General features: G+C 40.5%; 1 protein-coding gene and 1 long non-coding RNA gene across 3 annotated transcripts; one reads left to right on the top strand and one right to left on the bottom strand.

The window, feature by feature from the left end:
• Positions 1-466: 466 nt before the first annotated feature.
• Positions 467-18,072, top strand: rps6ka2 (ribosomal protein S6 kinase, polypeptide 2). Of its 2 annotated transcripts, XM_047581357.1 has the most exons (22): positions 467-1,305; positions 3,532-3,648; positions 5,204-5,285; positions 5,929-6,009; positions 6,315-6,394; positions 7,164-7,270; positions 7,359-7,396; positions 7,478-7,620; positions 8,217-8,287; positions 8,619-8,707; positions 9,181-9,245; positions 11,276-11,378; positions 11,612-11,754; positions 12,049-12,171; positions 12,957-13,046; positions 13,181-13,339; positions 13,452-13,613; positions 13,706-13,782; positions 14,094-14,211; positions 14,323-14,379; positions 15,147-15,227; positions 15,491-18,072. In XM_047581357.1, exons 1-22 carry the CDS (start codon positions 1,201-1,203, stop codon positions 15,638-15,640), a joined length of 2,241 nt encoding a protein of 746 aa, XP_047437313.1. In that variant the 5' UTR covers positions 467-1,200; the 3' UTR covers positions 15,641-18,072. The 2 variants fall into 2 exon arrangements, with proteins under 2 accessions (XP_047437313.1, XP_047437314.1); XM_047581358.1 differs by lacking the exons at positions 467-1,305; positions 3,532-3,648; positions 5,204-5,285 and adding an exon at positions 5,538-5,575.
• A 14-nt stretch (positions 18,073-18,086) lies between these two features.
• LOC125005789 lies at positions 18,087-22,974 on the bottom strand. Its single transcript, XR_007112489.1, has 3 exons — positions 22,573-22,974; positions 21,319-21,439; positions 18,087-19,506 (listed from the first exon to the last, which is right to left on the bottom strand). It is a non-coding gene; the product is annotated as an uncharacterized LOC125005789 (long non-coding RNA).
• Between the last annotated feature and the right edge of the window lie 2,319 nt (positions 22,975-25,293).

Here is a 25,293-nt window from a genome sequence, read left to right as displayed (position 1 = left end):
TGTTCCAGGTTCAGGGATCGTCCTTTGAACACTTGAACAATTTCATAGCTTATTTTTTGACATAACTAAGCCCAGGGTCCACCAGGGACACCTTATTTACACTCAGCCTGCTGCTTTCATGTAATAAAGCTTCCCCTGTCTCACCCACTCCCTTTGGTGTCTATATCCATCTCTCTCCCTTTCTCTCCGTGGTTATGTAACACTGCAGTTCTGCAACACTGCTGATGTGACAGATCCCAAGCACCTACACACACACACACACACACATCCACGCCCGGTGATCAACCAGATCATACTCTCTGTGACTGCTGTCCTTGTTTCTGTCATTGTTATTGATTGTAACATTGGCTGCTGTCCTCCACTGTACTATAGGACTGTGATGTAATGACCCTGGCTTTGAGCCCCACCATTTTCACCTCTTGTCGTGCTACTTTATTTATTTATTTATTTATTTTTTCATTTTGCCCGTGTGTGACTGGATGCCATGCAGGGGCAAAGGGAGAAGGGACAGGGGAAGAGGGAGAGGTAGCTGCGTTGCACCATGTGACCTCGCCAGCTGTTGCTGTATGCTGTTGGGAGAAACGGGGAGGGAGGTGAGGCAACCGGGGAGAAAGAGGCAGGGAGGGGCCGGGAGCTTGCCTGCACACAATGTGACTGGTGACAATCCCTGTTCTGCAGAGAGGGAGAGGGAGAGGGACGCAGCGGGGGATGAACGCACACATGCGGGCAGAGCCGTGAGGAGGGAGCTCTGACACACCTCTCCTGATTCAGCGGAACAGATTTATTCGTCACCTCTCCCTGCAGCGTCACGCAGCGAGCCGCGCTGCAAAACACCGTCCACAATCCCGAACCCAGCCGCACCTGCCCCCGCGCCCGGCTTCCCGCTGTCTTGTCTGCGCACTAGATTAACGGCTCTGCTGCGACTCGGACGGCGCCCCGACTGCCCTCCACTGCAGCCGAGAGACGGAGCGGGAGGGGGGGGGCACGACAGACCGAAACCCACCGGGGAGAGACGGGCAGCGCATGTGAATGATGGGGAAACTAAAAAGCGGCGACTGCATTGAGGATGGGCCAATGGAGGAACTGCGGGACAAGTAGACAACCAATACGAGCTCCTCCGCGTCTGCGCCTCTACCTTAGGACCCCCTTGCAGGGAGATGTTCCTCATTATGGGATAGATGCACAGGTCTGTTCGTTGCCATGGATACCAGCACGCGAAAATTCACAGTGCGGAGATGGTTTTCCATCTACCTGAAGAACAAGGCTGCAAGGAACAAGAACAACACTGGATTCTGTCAGCTAGAGGTCAGTCAGTTGTACCTGTGCAGTGCAAACTTCTTACGACCAGACGTGACATGTGCGTAAATCCGCACCTGCGCCCCCCAATCTAACTCACATTTGCAGCATTTGCAGGCGTCTGTGGAGAGCGGGAGCGCACATGGGAGTGTTTTTGTTGTGGAGTGGTGCCGGAGTCACTGCTGCATCGTTACAGCTGTTGCTCTGGCTGGCTGTCAAGAATCCAGAAAACAGGGAGGCCTGGCAGGGAGACACTGTATGTGTTTTGACAGGGAGGGGGCAGTTTTATATGCAGATACAGTCTGACAGAAACCCTAACGGGCAAACAAGCAGCAAGGTAGGCAGGCTGATAGATAAATGGATACAGACAGATTGATTTGGTGGACTGCCACAGCAGTGGAGGGTCTATTTATAGCCCAAACAAACCAGGGGGGAGAGTGAGAGGCAGCATGCTGTTTGCAGCATGTGTACCTGTTTAGGATATAAATGGAAAAAGAACTCCCCCTCCCTTGTTTGTTGTTGTTTCTCATGTTGTGAAGGAGAGCTGTTAGATCAACTTGACAGACCATCTGCCTGTTTGTGTGACTGCCCTTCCCAGCTTGTGTTGTTATCCCCATGTGTGTGCCCGTCCACGAGATGGTTTGACGACCCAAGCGGGAATGTTCTGTCCGTGATGCAAAGATCAGCATCAGGCCAGTACCCCTGGAGCTGGTGTGACGGCCTTGAACCCGTTTCCTCCTGGTTAACTGATGTCACTCCTGCTGCCTTTTTTAAAAGAGCAAACCAGCGGTTAACCACAAAAGGCAATTTGATTAAAACCGTGTTACACGTCAAACCACACCCCGCTACATCAGCTACAGCACATCAGGACAACTTCATTATCATAAGTATGAGTTTGCCAGCCACCTTTAAACCCTACATGTTGTGTTGTTGTGTTACACTCAGTGAGCACATCCCACTCATATTAACACCATGCTCAAATGCTGTTGGCTCTAATCAGTTTTATGCCACTTTACATAATAGAATCAGTCTAATTTAATACAGCTCCGCATACTCACACTGTGCTTCGAAACTCAGAATGAATAAATGTGTGATGTGGGCTATAGCATGCATGGACGCATGTACTGTTGCTGTGCTGTTATGCCAGCAGTTGATGTGCTGTCAGGTTAGTTTCCTTACCTGTTTCACTGAGGATGAATGTGTGACTCCGCTTGATTCGATACTTCCTTCAGGATGTGCACCGCGCCAGCATTTCACCTGTTCCATGCATACATTCAATCAATAATTTCTGCAAAATTGCAGCCATCAAAACCACTTTTGAATAAGTGAAATTAACTGTGCGAAATAAAATCAATGCATTAGGTTGACTTTGAGCGCTGTGATTTGATTTTGATGCTTTTAGTAAGGGGAAACTGTAACAGGAAAATCTTTCTGCGTGTTGTGGTTTTATTACCACAGCGTCAACACTCTCTCTAAAAAAGATAGCATCAAAGAACTTAGCAGAAACAAATGTGACAGATTATTTTTAGCTTCGTGTGGCCTCTGAGTCTTAAAAAAGGCACTGTATCCTGAATTGATCTCGTTCTATTATCCGACTATTGCATGCATCGTTCCAGCAAAGATCCATCAGTCCCAAAATGGAAACAATACCAACCCACACTTTGCGGGTGAAGTCCTCACTGTTTTTTCAGCCACGCAAAGCTGCACATGTGAACGTCTTTGTGAAGTTCTTGTCAGAGAAGACAATGGAGCTTATGTTACAGGTCACATCAAACTCATGGAAGTTTGCAAAACAAACAAATAAATATAAATAGGTTTATTAAGCCCGGGTAAACCTATAAAGGTAAACACATCCCATGTTGGAAAGTGGGATGTAAAGCTCTTGTGCACAGTGGCTGCGACAGTTTAAAAGACAAGTACATTGTCACGCTGTCCGGTCTATGCTATGTCTCCAGCTGGCAGTTGGTGTCTCACTTCACTGAGCAGACTGAACAGACTGAAAAAGTCCAGTGACAGCGTCATTGCCTCTGACCCCCTGCTATACCTTTCTATCTATAACATGGCGGCTCAAAAATAACTGGAATCTCTTTTTAAGTTTGGATTTGAGAATGGGTATTACGATAACTGCTGAGATGTTATAAAATGTGAGCTTTGAGCTATATCTCGGTTTCTCAGCCTGTCTTTGCAAATATGTACGGAACATGTCAGTAATGATGTCTGTTTTTCTTTCCTCAGGATGACAGTGTACTCAAAGAGATCGACATCAGCCACCATGTTAAGGAGGGCTGTGAGAAAGCAGACCCCTCTCAGTTTCAGCTGCTTAAGGTGCTGGGACAGGGATCCTATGGCAAGGTACTAAAGCAAATAATCACTGACACCAGTTATATTTACAGCTACAACTGATTTTAACAAAAGAGGAAGTGGCTCGAACCTCAAGCGAACCTCAATGTTGACATGGCCAGACAAAATAATAATTCATCAGTCACTATGAACTGTAGGGCCTGGATGCCCAGAAGGTCATTACTTTGGCTGCATGAATATAATGAACATCTCTTGCACTGTTTTCATGAACACTAGTCTATGAACAATAGATTATCTGGACTTCATGCCATATGGCCCGAAGCATGTGCACACTTTTGTGACTGTTGTTTTGAGCATTAATATGCTGGTATAATTGCCTCCAGTCCATTGGGATGTCTTTGAAGCCACACAGCAGGAATTTGTCCCTGTTCAGACACAAGAGCAAGAAGGGCGGACAGTGATGTGGCTGGCTCAGTCTAGTGAGGTTATTCATCACAATTCACAGCTCTGTGCCACCGACCACAGAAGCCCCTTTTTTGGGCCTTGCTTTATGCAAAGATGGACAGCACTCCCCACTGCAGCCGCGAAATCAGGAGCGCACTATTGTCTGGAATATCATTGTATGCAGCAGCATTAAGACCTGAACAAAGGTCCTAGTCCCAACTGTGCAAAATCCCCCCTAGAAAATCATGATATGCGAAAGCTAATTTTCCCCAGCCAATCAGCTACAAATACACTAATCAGGCATAACATTATGGTTAGAGGACAAGTCAATAACGTTGACCATCTTGTGAAGACGTAGACATATACCACATGCCTAGACCAGACCAGGCACCCCTACCCATCAGTAATGACACTCCTTGATGACAGCAGTTATCCCCAGAAGGATGCAGCCTGACACAGACACACGCACAAAAACGTTTAAGGAACAACTCAAAAAACATGAAAAACGACACAAGGTGTTGACCTGGCCTCCAAATTCACTAGATCTCGCAAACTGCAAATTCTGTGATCCACAGAGGCCCCTCCCTTCGACCCATAGGACCCAAAGGCCCCCATTCTGTTCATTCTCACAACTATTCTGGAGGCGCAAGGGAGACCTACACACTATTAGGAAGGGGTCATAATGTTATGCCTGATTGATGTAATCAACCATCTATTTCCAATTATCTGTAGTTGGCTGCCTTGACAATGGCTTCATAGATCACTGCGTTTATTTAAATTAGCAAATGCACACTGACTTGTCAGCATTAGCGTAGATTTAATGTCCGCGTGGGGCAGATGTTGGCAGGTGGATGTTGTTTCCAAAGCTACTGGCAGGCACACGAGGCAGCATTTGTCACTTGTCACACTGTGGCCTGCATAGTGTCTTTACATAGCACACTATGTAGTTCCTTAATTAGCATAGGCCATGATTAAACCATAACCACTGTCTCTGTGATACGGACATGGCATTTATGTGCTGCTTGTATACTTGACTATTGACTGAGTTTAGAAACGTACAGATTAAAAATAAGTGTGCATGGCATTTTGTGCATTTTTGTGAATGAGGTATGTAGGTATGTATGATATCCTGCTAGCGGTTTGAATTTTTATTTGTTTCCAGGTGTTTCTGGTTAGAAAGATTAGAGGAGTGGACAGAGGACAGCTGTATGCCATGAAGGTCCTGAAGAAAGCCACGCTGAAAGGTAGTTGCTGTATGTTTGGTTTGTACAGAAAAGTTCAGCCATAAAATTAAATGATGAAGTTTACAGCACTTAGCTATTAATACATTTGACTAACTAAGGACTATTAGTAATAAGTAGTAATAATGCTGCTGCTAAAAATCCCTTGAATATCATGTTCTTATTAAAATTACAAAACAGAGTATGCAAGTGGTAATTTGTCACTATTAATAGCAGATTTGTAAAGGAATGATGAGAGATACAGGACTGAGCTCTGACAGTGCCCTTCATCCAGGGGATTTGGGATAAAAGAGGTTAGTTTGTACTTTTGATTCAGATAAACAGTTTGGGATTATTGTAAATGAGGGTGTACTGTAAAAGCAGGTTGAGATGTCATGTGTTGCTTTAGTGTCTTTGTACAAGTCTTAATCTTCTTAACCTGCACTGTCGGAATTTAAAAAGTCACGGCCTCATCTTGCGAAGGAGACAGGATGATTGACCAGCAGCACCATGGGATGGGTTTAATTCAGTTTGCATTCATCAGTTAAAGAAATGCACTTTCAACCAACATAAACATACTTGTGGCACTGTTTTGATTTATCTCCAGTTAAACAGAATGAAGTGAATGGATCTACATTAAACTGACGGCCCTCTCTTTCCTCCTCAGTGCGGGATCGCGTACGATCTAAGATGGAAAGAGATATTCTGGCAGAAGTGAACCACCCATTTATAGTTAAACTCCACTATGGTAAGTGTTTATTACTTACTCGACTTCTTTTCTATGCATAAATCGGAATTATATTTTAATGGAAGTTTTTTACTGGTTGAATTTGATTTTGCGTTGCGTTAACACTCGAAATGAAGAAAAAGTAGTAGCAGCTGATTTTGTTTTCCTCTTGTACCTGTCTGCGGGTTTGCGTGTGCACCTTTAATACTTTGAATACATCCTCAAAATAGAGCAGAACATAATACAACCCCAATACTGCAGTCTAGTCTCAGTTCGTGTTATATAACTGATCATCTGTGCGTGTGTTTATCTGTTTGTGTGTACAGCCTTTCAGACAGAAGGGAAGCTCTATCTGATCCTGGACTTCCTCCGCGGAGGAGACCTTTTCACTCGTCTGTCCAAGGAGGTGGGTGTTTGGGGCCGACAGACTCTCCAGTTCTTTCTCCATTCAACAATCACAAGTCTAGACGATTCACAGTCTATTGTTATAGTAATCAACGGAAGAAAATATATGCAGTTATTTTTCAATTGGTATCCAAGTCTTCAACATATTTCAGGTCAAAGACCCCCAAACTGATGGAGAGATTAAGTAGGAAACCCCTACCAACTATATGTGTTCAATATTAAACTCGGCCTAGTGCTATCCTATTGCATTTATTTTTAAGCTGTTCAAGTAATACACACATTTTTATTTCAAACATTAGCAACATTGGCCATGCAAGCTCCATTTTCCCCTTTACTGAAATATGTTTATAGTCATAATAATGTGTATTTAAAGTAAATAAAATTGTATGGGAAATTTAAAAAAAAAAAAAAAAAGTCTAATCAACCAAGTATTTTGCGACCCCCCTGCAGTACCTCTGTGGACCCCCTAGGGGTCGCAGACCCCCTATTGACGACCTGTGGTCTAAACCAATTATCATTCTTGCTGTAGTAAAAAGGGACTTTTAGCTGTTTAGTGATTTGTCAGATTTAATACTTTCTGATTTCAAAATGTTACAGCCAAGTTTCTTCCTTATTATTGACGATAACAGTAGCTGCTCCTTTAACATTTAAAACTTTGTTTTCCGTTTAAACATTTTTTTTTTTTTTTACCAGCTGATAATTAATTTGTTCTCCTTTATTCATGTGATGCATGTTACATATTCATGCATCCTGTTATTCATTTGCTCCAGGTGATGTTTACAGAAGAGGATGTGAAGTTTTACCTTGCAGAGCTGGCTCTGGCCTTGGATCATCTTCACAGTTTGGGGATCATCTACAGGGACCTCAAACCTGAAAAGTAATACCTCATAAAAACGCACTTCTTATATCCTTGTATTTGTAGAAGTCATTTTTTTTCATTTATGATGTCCTTTTTGTCCTGCTAGCATTCTTCTAGATGAAGAAGGACACATCAAGATCACTGGTCAGTTCGTGCAACTGGAAAGAGTCTGTGTGTGTCTGTTTTATTTCTGTCTCTGTCTTAACTTGTTGCCTCTCTGTTCAGACTTTGGATTGAGTAAGGAGGCTATTGACCACGATAAAAGAGCGTATTCCTTCTGTGGAACAATAGAATACATGGCTCCAGAGGTCGTAAACAGGAGAGGGCATACGCAAAGTGCTGACTGGTGGTCATTTGGGGTACTTATGGTAAGAATCGTTTACTTTGACAGACTCTATACATGCTTTTATAGCCAACAGAATTCATCCTCTGCTGGCGCTTTTCTTGCTGACTTGCATATTTGACCTGCTTGTAAATTTGCTTTATTTTGAGAACTGCAGACCCAGCCCTTAGATAATATATCGTTGTTCCGGTTTCTTCATTTGGCTTTCTTCTGGCAGTAAAGCTGCTTAATTACCGTATCTGGCAGATTAGGTCCCATCACTTTCAGTAATCATCAGCTGGATTTCACTTGTTTCGTTAGCCTGGTGGCTTATTTCACTAATACTGAAAAGGAGGTTAACATTCAGTGACAGCTGGCAGCCACACAGCCGCACCAAGGAAACATGTCAACTGTTTCTGTCCTTGGCTCGTATCAGGAAGATACAAAAATTAAAAACAAATAGCTTAATATTCTCACTTCTTGGTTCATGTTTGTAGAACTGGTCCAGAAAAAGGTTATTGAGGCCATGCCAGAATAGGAAGGCACAGCTTTGTTTGTGTGTAGCATGCAGGGAAGTGGAATAACTGACGAAACTTCCTCTCAGGTCATCACTTGATGAAACTTTGACCTTCTGTTTTCTAGTTTGAAATGTTGACCGGGTCTTTGCCGTTCCAAGGAAAAGATCGGAAGGAAACAATGGCTCTTATTCTGAAGTAAGACCAACTATGAATCCATTGTCGTAGATCTTAAAGCTTTTATTTATAGCTTTGAATGCTCTAAGAGCACATTATCAGTTTATAATTTATTTATTTTCTTTAAATGCAATTTTCTACACATGCAGGATGTTATTGGGTTATTTAATTTAACTATTTTATGCTCAGATTCCACTGAGCCCTCTACATTTCTTTGCTAAACATTGTACCTCTTGTAGTAAATTAGTATTAATTTTTCAAGTGTGGTCCATTCAATATCTGTTGCGTCAGAATATCCAATTGTACCAGCATAACCATAAAAATAAACCATTTTCTTGTCCTGTTTGCACAGGGCCAAGCTGGGAATGCCACAGTTCCTCAGCCCTGAAGTGCAGAGTTTATTACGAGCACTGTTTAAGAGGAATCCGGCAAATCGACTTGGTACGTTAAAGCCATTACAGGAGGATGGAAGTGCTTCAACATTTTTGTGTGGCTTTGGATTGCAGATTATTTAGGTCAGTTGTTACCTGGAGGGACTCAAAATGTTAGAGGCCAGACAGCTGCAGAGGATAATAGCAAGTTAAAGCTGCAGTACATATTGGCACTTTAGTCTCCCCCTTCTGGCACCGAGGGTATGACATCAGTCTACAGTTTTTCTTGTTTTCTTTCAACGCTCTCCAACAAGGAAAAGCCTCACCAGTGTTGATCCATGATTGTTTCTTCTGTTGTTTGCTTTCTGTTTAAGTCTATATTCTTTTTATTTATTTATCTTTATAGAACCTTTTCTTGGATGCTTCACAGATTCTATTTCATTCTTCTTGACCACCAGAGGTTCTGACTTCATAGAACCCAAGTTACATTCATAACTCTAGATATATATAGTAGATAGTAATAGATGACTCTGTGTCTGACAGGTGCAGGACCAGATGGAGTAGAAGAAATAAAAAGACATCGGTTCTTTGCGTCAATAGACTGGAATGTAAGTACAGTTTATTAAATGTAGTGAGCACAAACAAAGTTAGATTGTTTCCACTGACGGAGACAGCATTAACAGAGCAAGGTCTGCATGACAGTATGTCACAGTTATGAGTAAATATCCTGACTGAACAACCTACAACTATACCTGGTTACAGTATAAATACTATATATAATGCAATTACAGTCGGTTTTTGTAAGAATGACAGTGAATTATAATATTTTCCAATATTTCTGTCAGATGCAGTTTTGAGATGTGACCTGTGTTAAACTAAAACTCAGCTCTTCTGAATCATACTGTGGTGACTACGGTTGCTGTGTCCTGTCCCTCCAGCAGCTTCCACTTCCTCAATAGTTTCCCACAAACACGATTCATTCGCATTATGAACTGTGACAAACTTCCTTTTTCTGTCTGTTTTTCCAGTTTCTTTACTGTAACTAATCCTCTTATCTATAATAGCTTTTCACTCATGAAAAGTTGCTCTTGCGCTAATGTGTCCACCCCCAGGCATTACCTGCGTTACCTTGACATCCACACCTTGGACGCGCACTGCCTAAATCGGATTGTTCTGTCGGCTGCGAGCGCTCTTGGCCACAGTTTAAGTACCCCGTCATAGCTCACTGAATCATATTCTAAAATCCTGCTTTTGTCTGGCAGGCTTGAGACTCTTTGCAGTTTTTGGGTCACATGTGAATAACACACACCATACGGGAAGTCCTTCCAGACAATAACGGGGTTTCAGAACATGAGGCCTTCAACTGAAATTAAAAAGACACTCAAATGTATTAGCTGGGTGAAAAGCAGCATACTACTGTCAGTGCTACACCACATTACCACAATAACAGAATATGCTTTCAGGAAGTCGCATACTGGGTGGACAGGGTGTTGCTGAAAATAAGCTCTCAGTAAAACCTCCCTGACTTAATGCACTTAATGCCCTACTGTGCCAGGCAGCACATGTCATTTGAGAACATATTTCACAGAGAATAGCAATGGTCATATTATGATCAGTCAGATATGATGATAATTCAATTGTTACATTAAGGGTTAGGGTTAGGTAACTTTAGAGAATCACTCACCCCCTTAAATACACACATCTTATGTGCTGTTTACTGCATATTCATTAGTGAGGAGTTCTGTTCTCCTGTGCATTACAGCAAAGTAATCAGTTTGCCTTATGCTCCCCTACAAATGAGTACACTGGACAATAAAATCTCTCAAACATATTCCTTTTTCATCACAGATGCACAGCTGACTCTTGTTTATCCGCCGCCGCGAAAAGAGACACTCTCATTTTTTTTAACAGAATCCACTGTTATCTGCTTTACCCATCCGCTAATCTCCGCCCTAACCACGGGCTCTCGCTGCTGTGCTCCTCACAACCTCGTCACTGCCAAGCATCACATTTTCCTATTAACAGCTAGTGTTGCCGGCTTAATGTGACAAGCTATCAATAAGAGGCTTACGCCCTCCTCTACACTATGCTAATTAAATCGCTGTTCTAGGGAGCTGGAAGAGCGGTTCCACTTGTCGTTCATCGGGAACTTGTTTGACTTTTCCTCTGTGATCCTTTAATCTTTCGCAAATGTCTTAATCCGAGGGGACCTGCGGCATCACCTTCTACGCAGTCGCAGTCGTGAGCAATGTTAAATCAAATAGCAAATAAGAGAGTGCTTCATTACAAATATAACATTTATGATATTTTTTTTGCAATTCCACCTGACAGCTCCAACTCAAAGAACAGCACTGTTCACAGCAAGCAACTGAGCACATGACACTGTGATGGTGACACCTGCAGGTCAAACTCAGTAATGCACCTAAGTTGATGACAATGCAGTATGTGCATCATCTGCAATGTAATGTGCAGTTTCACCCAGCAGGATAGAATTTCATACCCTGTACATTTAGTCTTTTATAATTAGCTACATTCTTCATTATCAGGTTCTGTCAATCTTGACTCATCACATATTTTGTCAAAGTGTGGATAATGTGTCATCTCTGATGAAGCTATGTTTTCTTGTTCTTTTCTCTAGAAGTTGTACAGGAGGGAAATGAGGCCTCCCTTCAAACCGACTGTCGGAAGACCTGAGGACACTTTCCATTTTGACCCTGAGTTCACCTCCAGAACCCCGACTGGTAACTAAAACACGCACACTCGTTGCATTGCAATATTCATCAGAGCACATGCACAGATGGCATAATTTAAGGTGGTTCCTGTAGAAGATGATGAGCTGGAAGTGATTAGCAGATATTAGGAAGTAATGACAAAATTAAAACTACCATGTTTAGATTTCCCAAACTTTACAAATCATAGTCATAAACAGCATGTATTAGTTGCTATGTTTTTTTGTTATTTTTCACATATCTAGATTCTCCAGGGATCCCTCCGAGCGCAAACACGCACCAGTTGTTCCGTGGTTTCAGCTTTGTTGCTACTAATCAAAATCAGGAGCCCACTGTTGCTACAGTAGCACCTTCTCGTCAGGAGGTGAACATCAACCCCATAGCACAGGTATATACACCTTCCCTATCTATTTATTTGACAGACTTGCACTCTGTTTGCACAAACAACTATGTAAATAAATTCCTGTGTTAAAAGCTACCTATACAGATTATCAGACTGAATAATTAAAAGATTGGTTGTTTGATGTTGCTGTCCTTTTTAAACATTACTCTCATACATCACTGTCAGTGAATATATTACTAAAGCAATTTACTGTTGAACAAAGCAATTACTCAATCACTCAGCATATACATGAGTCTGCAAAATGTCAAAATGTGTAACTGATTACATGTGTTTTTGCAGCATCTCCGTGGCGATGTGGCCTTCAATGACGTTTATGAGATGAAGGAAGAAGTCAGACAGACAGGAAGTTTTGTCTGCAGGAAGTGTCTGCACAGAGTTACTGCTGTGGAGTATTCAGTGAAGGTAAGGGAGCCCAATGCACAGCTAGAATCTGTCTAGACATAAATATTAAAGTGTACAGATGTTGTCCACATATTCAGACTGGGTCAGGTCAGTTGTGCCTTAAAAATATAAAAATGACTTTGGCACAAGGCTAGTGTGTACTCAAAAATATTAAGTTTCCAAAACATACCTCATAGGTACAAAGGAAGCATTATTAAAGCCATTTTGAAAGGGTGAATGTTTGAAACACATGGATATACAATACATTTGCACTGTCATTACACTGTAAGGTCAGAGCTAACTTCACACACAGTCCAGAGACACAAGCATTCAAGTTGGAGTTCACACGCAGCTTAAGTTTGAAACTTCATTGAGGTCTGGAGGAAAAAAAGAAGAAAAAAAAGCTTGGCTCATGCAGGTGGAGACATTTGCTCATAATCTATTTGTTAAAGTACAATTAAATCACATTTTGTAACTGCAGTCAGATGGGATTATCAGAACACTCAGTTTGGATTTGTGGCAGGATATTAGTCTGTATGTGCTAAAAAAATCTCCTACTAACAAAGAAACATAAGAAAAGCTGAAAAGGTGTAATGCAAAAGTCTATAGTTAACCTAGAATCCACCAACAAATCCACCAACATGACTTGTAACGCTGCATATGCTGCATGAGTGATCAACTGTGACCAGTATTCGACTGGGACACTGAATAATAACCTCTCAAACCACATGTAATGTACATTTCTAGATATGTTAATGCATGTGTATCTTTTGTCACATATCAGTGTGTTTCTGTATTTGTGTCAGGTTATTGACAGAGCAAGGAAAGATCCGTCAGAAGAGATAGAGATTCTGTTAAGATATGGACAACATCCAAATATTATCACCTTGAAGGATGTAAGTGTAACACACACTCATTACGTATTTGCAAATTTCCTCACTGTGGGGTAAATCAAAGGATTATCTGATCTCATTTTATTATTTTCGTATGTTTCTGTGTCTCATTTTTGGGTTTTTACTTCTACCTGCAGGTGTTTGACGACGGCCAGAGTGTGTTCCTGGTTCAGGATGTACTGAGAGGAGAGGAGCTGCTGGACAGAGTTCTGACGCTGCCAAATTTTACTGAAAGAAATGCGTCAGACATCATCTGCACACTGACCAAAACTGTGGAATATTTACACTCACAGGGGGTGAGGGTCATTGACGGGAGACAAGAAACACGCCAACATTATATACTTGTACTAGTTTGGTAATGAGTTACTCACGTATTCACGTTATGTGTTCGTCGTGACCCCTTTTCAGGTCGTACATCGAGACCTGAAGCCCAGCAACATTCGCTATTCCGATGACAGTGGACTCCCAGAATGCATCAGGATATGTGATTTTGGCTTTGCCAAACAGCTCCGAGCTGAAAATGGCTTGTTGATGACACCCTGTTACACGGCCACATTCATGGCTCCTGAGGTATATCAGTAATCACGAGCATAACAAGAAGCCTCAAATATCCAACCCACACTTTACTCATACGAATTATGTTTGTTTTTGTGTGTGCACAGATTCTGAGGAAGCAGGGATATGATGCCGCCTGTGACATCTGGAGCCTGGGGATCCTGCTCTACACTATGATAGCTGGGTCAGTAGCAAACTACCCTTCGAACTACCTTCAAAACAAGCTTTCTGGTGTGAATGTGAAAACTGTATGTAATGATGCTATTTTCTGGACACACTTCCAACGCTGGTGCAAACAGGATGTCTTTTAAACTGTCTCTACTGTGAAAATGATTAGTGTATTTTCCCTATGTTAAGTCAAAGTTCTTCCCTTTTTATGATCTCAAGATTTTCCAACACATAGGTATTCATTAATAAAGCGTTTACCACACCATTTCACATCCGCTCACCCAACTTTTGAATTTCCCTCATTGAATTGTTGTCCTTGTTTGTCAGTTTCAGCCCGTTTGCCAGCAGTCCTGAGGACACCGCAGAGGAGATTCTGGCACAAATCGGCAGCGGGAAATTCGTTATCACAGGAGGAAACTGGGACCTGGTGTCGGATGCCGCCAAGGTGACATCTTAATATTTTCTGACATGCAATAAATGGTTGTGCTACTGACACATTATCACAGCTGTACCAAAAATATAATATTACACCTGTATGTCTGCTTATGTTTAACAGGACATTGTGACTAAGATGCTCCACGTAGACCCTCACCAGCGCCTGACTGCCCCCCAGGTACTAGAAGTATTTAGAGTTTTAACCGTAGTAGTGATCACACATCATGACTAGTTCAATAAATTACTGATTGCCGCTTTGTTTGTTTGATCAAAGGCAGCATGGCATAGAGAAAATGATTTAGAAAAATATATCAATGCAGAGATGTTAAGTAAAAGTCCTGCATGAAAGTCCTATCAAGTAGTGAAAGCACTAAATTATAGTTAACATATTAAAGTACTGCTTTATTCTCTCGGTTAAATCAAAGGGCTTGTTAGATGATTCATGGAAAAGGAAAGAAGAAAAGTTCTGATTCACAAATCTTTTTTGGACTTTTCCTTTAATCTTCGAAGTTAAGGGGGGGAAATGAAGGAAAACTGAAGCTGTTTACTGCCGGTTTGTTTTATTAGGCTCTGTGTAAATATTAATTTTAATTAAAGCTTAAATTAAACCAAAGCTCTCAGGGAGTGGAATACAAAGTATATGTTTTCTTTCTGAGACAGAGTGGAAAGTACAAAGAAAGGGCAATCAACCCAAAATGCTGCTTATGTGCAGTATATTTGAGTGATTATACTTTCCATCACTGTATCCACACACACACACACACACACACCGTACATCACAATATTAAACTTACTTCAAATGTACCTAGAGAGAAATCAGTGTGTTACCAGTGCTATATTTCTTATATTCTATTATATCTCCACTGTGATTAGTTGTTGAAACACTATATTAGTAGTCATATTTTTTAAAATTTTTTGCTGTTTTGCTTTTCTGATGCTCTTTAGGTTCTTCGTCATCCCTGGATTGTAGAGAAAGACCAACTGTCTGATAAAATCCTGATCAGACATGACGCCCTCACCGTCAAGGTGTGTGTCTGTGTCTACCTAAGGGTAGAGATTACTGTGACAACAAGTGTATTACATTCACCTGCAACTTAAACGTGTTTGCACCCCCCAGAATTTTCTACAATTTCTACATAAAAAAATTCTCAAATGTACTGCAGTGTAACGTATTGTAGTGTGTTTCTCTGAGAATCCATTAGATGGCATTGTCCACCGCTTACAGACTTACTGGAGAAATGACACCAGCACTAATACGGTCCTATCTGTTGTCTTCTTTATGCCACTAGGGGGCTCTGTCCGCCACCTACTCTGCTCTGAGGCGCTGTGCTCCTGCTCCAGTCCTGGAACCTGTTCAGTCCTCTAGCCTGGCTCAGCGGAGAGGGATGAAGAAAACGGGGAGTTCAAAAGCTCATTCAGACCCTAAAGAAAAGGAATAGCCTGAATAAAATTCAAAAGTAATCTTAAATCTTAATTACGAGCCGACACAATTAAAGAAGATGTACTCTTCGTTTGAAAAAGCACAAACCCTAGTTAATTAACTTTATCAATAAAAGGCCCATTTGCACCGGCAACTGGATTAGCTTCAGTTTGATTCAAAGTTAAATTGTAAACCTTTTTTTTAAAGTAATCTCTGATGTGGACCTTCATAGAGAATTTGACAAAAGACCCAGAGGCTTAATGAAGTTGTAGACCTTAAAATAAACCATACTTCATTTTGAACCAAAGAGGATTTAATTGAAACATACAGTCTTAATAGATTATTTGGGCTTCCCTTGTTTGTCCTCTGGGCATTAGTTTAAAATTTGGCCTTGATATGCAACTAATATTTAGCTATATTACTCCTAATTCGACCATGGCTCCCTATTAACTAATATTCAGAAATATGTACATTTATTTCCTTGTGGTCACACACTACATGCTATTTGAGGAGACAGTGCAATATAGACTGTGCAGTATACACAGACAAACTGTTACTTGCCTTGAATTGTATCATGCAGCTCCAGGTGGGACAAAATAAGACTGAATACCAAAATAAAAAGTAGGATTCAACTCCCTCAGTTCACTTACACCAATAACATATTCCGCAGACACGACTGTAAGATATCAGAGGCACAGAATTGAGTCCCAAATTTAATAACTTGAGACAAAATCTGAAAGGCTTGCAGTTTAGCTTGGACAATGGCACCAATGACTCATGAATTCACTTGGACTGTTTTATTTGAAAATACTTGATACTTTCCACCACCACTAAAGATGTTATAGAGGAGCACCCCAGTAGCTCACCTAGTTGAATAGTTGCCCCATAAACTGAGGCTATAGTCCCTATTGCAGCCTGTGCTTTTTGCTGTACATCATCTCTTTTAACAGCTCTCTCCACTAGTAACTTCCAAATAAAGGCCAATAAAAAAAGATATAAAGAAAACTCAAGAAGGAATATGTCACTGTAACCACACTGAGTATTGTCAGGGTCCCCAGTCTGTCACAGGGCTGACTAATTTCACCATTAATCGACTGATGGATTAAGTTGAATTAATTCATTGCTTTGTTATTAAGAATGAAAAATATGACAAATTGGAGTAAACAATAATTTCACAATAATTATTTTGCTTAAAATACAAACTACAAAAATTACATATTAAATGACAACTTGAAAACTCAAATGTTAGGGCCTGTGACTTGACTTGCGACTTGAGTGGAAGGAATTACTTGTGACTGCAAAACAAACTGAACTAGTCCCACTTCTGATATATAGTATTTAGGTGAAATTCTATTTTTCCTCCAACCAGTCTGCTGCGTTCTGCAGATTTATGCATGTTAAAAATGTAAATATTGTACCAAAGTGAGCTATTTCTTGAGATAACAATGCCACTGAGTCTTACTGTTCATGATATGCTTAATAATTTTACTGTATGTATTGTTGTCCTCCATGAATACAGCCTTTAACTCTATTGTTAAATGTATCATTGCTTCACCTCCCAGATTAGAATGAACAGAGAGCTGTTGGGGAGGTTACGACTTTGTGTTTAATCATGACATATTCAAAATGGTATTTTGTATAAGAGCAGCTCTGGAGAGCATCCAGTGGTTCTCTTGTCACACTTGTAACAACACTCTACACATTGTGTTATTGAATTAACGTTCAATGTGTTAGTTCATCGTTGTGTGTGGGCCCGAGTGTAGCTGCCAGTGGGCTTCTGTTAGTGTCTGAAAGCCAAAAAGTTTGAGAACCACTGTGTCAGAAGTTTGTACATACTGTCTATTGCTGCTGCCCTGATTGTGTCTAATGAGATACACAAATACGAGGTAAGATTGGACAGGGTGTTTCACAGACATAAGTAGCACTTTGTGTTTTACGGTTTACCTGTAGGAATGTAGATTATGATGCTCCAAAACTTACACACTTAGACGTAGAACAAAATATACTGAGCAGTGTAACCACTAAGCAATGTAGCAGAGACAGAGTCATTCTGTACTTATTATCTTTGCTGACACACAAACTGTATGTCTTGTGTTGCACCACATAACTGTAAGAGGTGCAGTTAGAAATAATGCAATTATGAGTATGCAGACAAGGCTGTAGATAGAGTGCTGTACGACAATGTGTTTGTGGTACAGCTGTATATACTGTTTACAATGTTAGACTGTGCATTCAGTCATCCTGAACCGCCACTAAATTGTATATTTATATAGTTCTGTATATCTATCTGCCACCAAGGATTGTACATATTGTGTTAGCTAATTTATTGTACATATGACATTGTGTTGTGCACCCATTGCTGAGAGTGTACATATTGTCTATACCTGGCCAATAAGTGAAATAATTGGCTAGAATGCCAAAGTTTTACAAATAAACTAAAAGAACAGAAAAGGCAAAGAAATCTGTCCAGAGTTATTTTTTCCTTGTTTAAGTAGTCACATGTGAGAATGGATTACAATCATTTACCAAAGTTCTTAACATGAGATTAACAAAGGATTTTATGAAAAATAAACCAGAAAAAATATGAATCTTGACTTGACTTGTGATAAAAAGACAAGAGTTACTAATTACATAAACATATTTTTTTTTGCATTCAGTTGTGAGTTAGCACACAACCTTGAAATTTATCGTATCGTAGCAATGTCTAATAGCAGCTTTTAGTCAGGTCAAAGGTAATATATATACATATATATATATACATATATATTTACACACATACACACAAAATAAATAGACAATAAAATCTTTGTCATCTACAATATTAAAAGTTCAATATAAAACATAAAACATGGAGTACAAATGGGAATATTACAGGACAGTCATAGTATCCTTGTAGAATCATATATTTCCCCTTTTGCGGAAGAATCTAGTGCATCCAAAATACAGTAACAAACTACTTTTAACCGCAGGTACAAATGAACACAGAGCAGAAGGACGTTACATTTTGCAAAATTAGACTACAAAGATAATGCTTGCACTGAAATAACAAAAAAAACATTTGCACACGATGATGAAAGAAAGCCTATACCATTCAGATATAATTCATTTTATCATATCGCCCACATGTCAGAATTTCATGTGTGGAAAAATGTGTATTAATTCAGTGCAACAAACATTATATCTCCTGACAATGGCTCTGACAATGTAAAGACAAAACCACTACATAACTTCTACTTCACTCTCCTGGAGCAAAAACTGTGCTCTAATCAAGCCTGTCTGAGCAACGTAGAAGATAATTATGAGGTGTGACATGAGTCAAGAAAACGAGTTAAAGGGTGTATATTATAGTGTAACTATAATTATAGAGAGGAGGGCACGGACTAAAACACATTTCTCTATGATCAATCTTTAAAAGGCTGTTTTTTTCATGCTAAATACGAGTGAGGGTTTTCACCAGTTTTACATCACGTTATAGGAGAATATATGAAAGATACCATGAAGCATTCACTGTTCTCAGTCCTGTCCTGCAGCCATCATGTCAGTATAATTTTATATTCAATCTGCAGGGCTGCATCCAAAAGAACCTGTTTCCAATAAGAACATGTTTTTGTTTTTTTTTTTGTAAAAAGAATCAAACCTGTAAAAAAGGCCTTATCCAAAACACAGATTTATCTTCCCTGACATGCCTTTAATGATTTGGAGGAGATCTGTGTTATGCATTGTGAAATTTAGTACTCATAACCTTCCTCTAGTTAGAATAGTGTAGAAGCCACTAGATGGCAACCAATCATAGCCTATGCCTCCTCTTCTTCACTTTTTCTTTTTCTCGCTCTCTCTCACTCTACCCACTGCTTACCAGAAGTTGTCCCTTTGGAGCCATAATACCTAAAAAAAGAAGAAGAAGAAAAAAACTCTTTAATTTATATCAACCACCAAGGCTCACACTCCATAAAAGCTTTTAGCAGGCGCTGAGCTGATGTGTCAGGTGGGTGTGGCAGGCTCATCAGCCCTGACATTTAAGTGCAGTAGTGCTCAGAGCAAAAGGGATTGTAGGATATGAGTAGATACAGATGACAAGCCCCCCTGCGAAGATGATTGCAGTGGAGTGACAAGAGGAGACCAAACAACAGATAGAGCGAGGCGAAGGTGTCAGGAGGGGAGAGATGAAAGGCAAAAGAAAGAAAAAGAGATTTGAGAAACAATAACTCAACCCAACAATTACAGCTTTGTCAGAATTCATATTATCTTTCATAGAGAGCTTCAAAATGTATTTAAAAATGGAATTATCTTAATTCAGCTCCACATAATGTCATTTACATTTTACTGAGGCTTTATGTCTTCACACTTTTAGAGTTTTCATTTGTAATGAAAAGTGGATATTTCAGCAATAAGTTTTGCTCTGAAGAGTTTTTGAAAAGTTTGAATAGATAAGTGTAATTATTTAAAACCATTAGTTGGAAATCAGGTTTGTGTGATCAAGTTGATGAAAAAGTTCTCATGTAGTTTTGGAGCATGGCTTGAGCCCTAACCCGCATGCAAAGACAAAGTTGAAAGACGTCAAGATATACATATTTGCAAATTGTGTATCATATCGTATCGTATCGTATCGATCAGTAATCAGCTGACCAGAATCACAGGTTCTAATGAATTGATGTAATAAGCTTCAACTCTAAAATACATAGAGTATAAATGTACATTTTTCAAGACAGTCACAGTCATTGTCCTTGGAACACATCAGGTGCTTGTAGAATCATCTATTTCCCCTTTTGTGGCCAATGAATGCCACAGTGTTAAATGCTAACTGCTGCATCCAAAATACGGTAACATATATAAAGGTAAAATAAGTAGACTACTCAGAGCATCAGACACAAAAACATGTTGAGCTGGAGGATTTTACATTTTTAAGGATTAGGCTACAAAGATAGTGCTTGCAGTGCAATAACACAGTACATCGTTGCTGTTTTTCAACATTTGCACATGATGATGAAAAAGAACAACTTGATTAAAATAGTGCTTTACTCAGTCCACTAGTCCACCTTTACAAGAATTTCTAAAGAATTTTAATACCTTTTTGCCAGCACAGCTGAATGTGAATTTCACAGTTGCTTGTGAATTTGCAAGAGCAAAATGATTGTGTATGTGTAGAAAGCAGAGCCATCTAGTGGAGGAATTTTTACCATTTAATAGTTATAAAGTGTTTAGAAAATTATGGAAAACATCTAATTTAAGATTCCGTATGAATGAACTGTATTTGTGATCACACTGTCTTAGAGATGAGGAAAGGTAGAGATGGAGCAGACAAACAAAACAAGAGTATTTCACTTAAATTATACTGTCTCCTGTAGTTATATCTTCTCCGTCGCGAGGTCTGAAGACAAGCGAAACACACGCACCCTGACAAGGACGAATATCCCACCACCTATGGCACCGAACGGACACACACACATACACACTCACATGGACTCTTGGACACCCTGTGGCACTACAGCTCGACCTGCCACTCGGACATTCACCGAAACAGACGGACAAATCTCTAACAGACGGCTTCTGACAAAGAGATTATCACCGTGACAGGAGAAGTGTGTGCAGCTGTGGGTGGTGGAGTTTATACCAGGGGAGATGGGGGTGGGGAGCGAACGCTTTGTACATCACACATTTGGCTCTTCTCGTCGTAAATGCAGTGGAAGTCAAACTTACCTCTGTGTATGTGAGCTGCACCTGTATACATCCGTGCGTATGTCCATGACTGCACATTTACAGTATACCAGGACAGCAGGTGAGGTGCTCCGCAAGCTAGTCATGTATGTGAACGACATGGCTGTGAGGCCAAGAAGAAGACACAGGTTAAAAAACATCAACACGTGTGCAGACAAACATGTATTAATACACTTTATCCTGACTTAAACTAAAACAGTGTAGTACATCACTGCACACAATAGTTATTATGATCATCCAGATCCTTTCTGTATCTAGCTTCTAACCGTTGGATATACTTGCTGTAGTATGTTCCACACACCCTGTGCAATAAGAGATGTTCAGCTAGCTTTACTTGCTTACTTTTTAGCAGTCCTCCAAAATAGTTCCCTGTAGATGCTGGCTACGGTTGCTAATAAGCAGCAGCTAAAGCAAATACATAAAGACAACATCTTCTAGTTGACAACACTGTTGTGTAAATGAAAGCACAAGCAAAAACAAAGATGCTCAACCACAAGGCAGGGGAGATATTCTGGTACACTAAAGTAATTAATTAAGGACTAGCCGGCAGAAATAAGGCCGATGTGCTTGCAGTCACAATGACACAAAGTCACAATGTGAAAATAAATATATATTTATTTGAGATGAGTGGTCACCTTCAACACAACACACATTGTGTGACCATGGACCTGCAGCATTCTCATATTAACACTGAGATTCATATTTATTGCATTGAAAGATACAAATTTATTTATTGCATGTGTTGTGAGATTGATGATTTTTTTTTTTTTTGTTCTAGGCTATATACCTGCACTTTATCTATACTTACCATAATTTTAGCTTTAGAATTATGTGTTTAACAAACAGCAAAAGATTAAAAAGGATAAAGAATAAAATAACGCAAGAAAATATAATACTGGTAGTACTACAATTCCATATAGTCTAATTGCTGATACTGATAGTGTGAACTAGTTTGATGACTGTTAACATGTTACTTTAACTGCAATTGCTGATTTGTAAATCTTAGTTGTGTGGGTCCCACATTTCCTTTATTAATATTAAGTTATAATCACAAAATATTTCACCATTGATGCCACCAGTATTGGCTCTAATTGCCTCTAAGGGTACCAAGCAGCCCCTGTGGATGAAATGGCTGATGGGACACAGTTTGATATTTCCTGACACAGTTTTGGACGAACCACAAATTGCGGCAATAATGGTGATATAATCATGTAATCCAAACACAAATACACTCACAAGTCAAAGGTGCCAGTGGAGGATAAGTGAAGCTCCACAGCAAGTCAATTAATCTTTTCAGCGGTCCCCCTTCCCTCCGCCCTGCTTAAAAGCTTCATTTACCTCCTATGGAGAAGAGATAGAAACACCATTAGTGAGATGATGGCAGGACTGGAAAGGGGAAAGGAGAATCTCACAGTTGGATGAGCTGAAACAGTATAGGCCCCCGTCTCCGCAAAAACCGTGTGCGCGCGAAAAGGCGAGAGCATCTTCTGCATGGGTGAGCTCAATTAGGTTCTATCTTGATTATCAAAGGTAGTGGTGTACAACTTTTAAGGCGGAAGTGTGCCTCAAATCCTCGTGATGGCAAAGGTTTGGGCTGACCTGCAAGAGGGAAGAGAGAGTCGGGCTGATGATCGTGGAGGTCCGGCTGAGGGGGGCTTTTTGGTGCGTGGAGGTGCTACGCAAGGCATACACGAGGGAATAAGACCCCAACAATTATTTCCATATCTGAGCTGATGTCTGTGTCTGTGTGTGCATGTGTGTGAGAGTCGCATGGGACCCCCCAGCTGGATAAATGATATTCATGTGTGTTTACATGCACGTGTTTGGGTGTGTGAAATGCCAGTGAGCATATAGGCTCTGCTTGACTGAGCTCGGCTGGCGACTGGAGCACAATTGGGGGCCTCTCTGTGTGAAAGAGGTCAAAACACACACACACACACACACATACACACATACACACAAGGAGAAGCACAAATAAGGAAGTTTGGCTGAATACTCCAGAGTGATAATCAAACGGTATTCAAATCAGCAAGTTCTTTCTCCTATACAGAGACAGACGATTCCCATGCTTTAAAAGTTAGAAAAAGCAACACTATGGATGCAATAGAAACTTATATCACTTAGTATATGTCACAGCGTTGCTGCATTAGTGTGTATATCTCTTGACATTTAAATTCTAGCCACCTGAGTTCACCAGTTTCAAAATTATGTAAGTCGGGGTGCGACATGCTCTCCTCTCTGCTGATCTTAATTACTGTTAGGTCTGATCTCGGGGCAGCAAGGTTTTACTTGGGTTAATAAAGTTGCTGCTGGAAGAAGGTCAAGTTGAATCGGTACCCGCAGAGACAGCAGGCATACCCGAGGCTGAGGACATAAAGGGGTGGCTGCAGGCAGGAGGGCCGGTCTCCAGCTTCTTAATTACAAGCAGCTTCCAGTGTTGACCCCGAGGACAAATACAAGCCAATAACATGAGTGCCGTTCAATACGTGTTCCATTACGAGCTCCGTGCCGCTCCGGACTCCTTCAGGGGATAACGGGCCCCGGGATGAATTCGAGACACACAACCCATTCATTTAAATGTCTGAAAAAGACTAGCTAGCCTTTTCTTTTTGCGAGCATAGCCCTCTCTCTGCACATCCTCCCATGTGAATGTGGAATGTGTGCCTATCTGTGCGAGTCTAGTGAGTAAACAAATGTTTTGTCCCAGTTAACTAGGTCCCGGACGGACCAAACCAATTTGGCATTGGTCCACCGATGCTGGTGTGCACGCATTTGGGTTGCTGCATATATATATGTGCGAGCATATGTGTGTGTTGTGAACGTGGCAGCCGGGGGGATAGCATGCTGCTGCTGCTGCTGCTGCCGACACTGGGCCTGTCTGCCTGGTGTGCCCCTTTCTGCACCAGTAGAGCTGGCACTGCCTCCTGCCTCTGCCCAGCCGATCCACAGCGCGCCAGCTGGGCGCTACCAGGAGAGGCCCTGCAGAAAGAGGACGCAGGTCATCTGTGACAGAGGGACACGGGGAGACAGAGCGGGATAGAGAGAGAGGTGTGGAGTAAAGGGGAAAGCTATAGATGCACCAAAAGATACTCTAAGGGGAAGTTGTAGGGGGATTCAAGGCAACAACAACAACAACAACAACAACAACAACAATATAATAGGAAATTAATTCATAAATGAACAAATTAATTTCTTACTTTCCATTTAATATTTCTTTAATTTTTATATTTATTTAATACTAAGGAAATTACTAACAGTAGATAAGCTAGCTTGTTTTCCAGAGCTGATACATTGTTATATACTATATAAACATATACTGCTGAAGCTTTTATCACCTCAAGGCTTGGGAAGATATGATTCCACAATGAGGTGTTTTTTTTTAATACCTGCTTTACTGATTTTTGTTTTGTGTAACCATCCTAAAGATTAAGATTTTTACACACAACTATCCAAATTCACTTATTCACTTCTCAGAACATTAAGTTTCTAATATTACACTTTTCTTTGTTACTAAATACTAAATAATGTTGTCCTTGATACTGAATCTAAACCATTTATAAATCCATTAGTCCTTCATTCATTATTAATTTTTTATTAATTTTCTTCCGTGATTAAAATATACCACCACTTTAGACCCGCTGAGATGGCCGAGAGATGCCCTGTGGGCAAGAAGCAGCAGCATTTAATTGAATGTAAATATGAAAGTAAATGTGAATTGTTAATCAGTGAGGTGAAATAAAAAATTTTAAGCTTAATCCCAAATGTACCTCTTGGTATTCCTTTGTGTTGACTTCTGTGTGTTTACTTTTTTGTTCTATAAAAATGGTTCAATTATTGTGTGCCGTGTGTTATTTTTGATTAATTAAAGTTAAATTTGTTACGGGAGCCTTAATTAACTCACTGTAAGATCAGTTAATTTGTAAGTGCCCTAGTCGTTTGTTAACTAGTCTGTACTCA

This window comes from Mugil cephalus, chromosome 3 (assembly GCF_022458985.1).
Source record: "Mugil cephalus isolate CIBA_MC_2020 chromosome 3, CIBA_Mcephalus_1.1, whole genome shotgun sequence".
In the NCBI taxonomy this organism is placed as follows: domain Eukaryota; kingdom Metazoa; phylum Chordata; class Actinopteri; order Mugiliformes; family Mugilidae; genus Mugil; species Mugil cephalus.
This window is presented reverse-complemented; position numbering and strand designations above follow the sequence as displayed.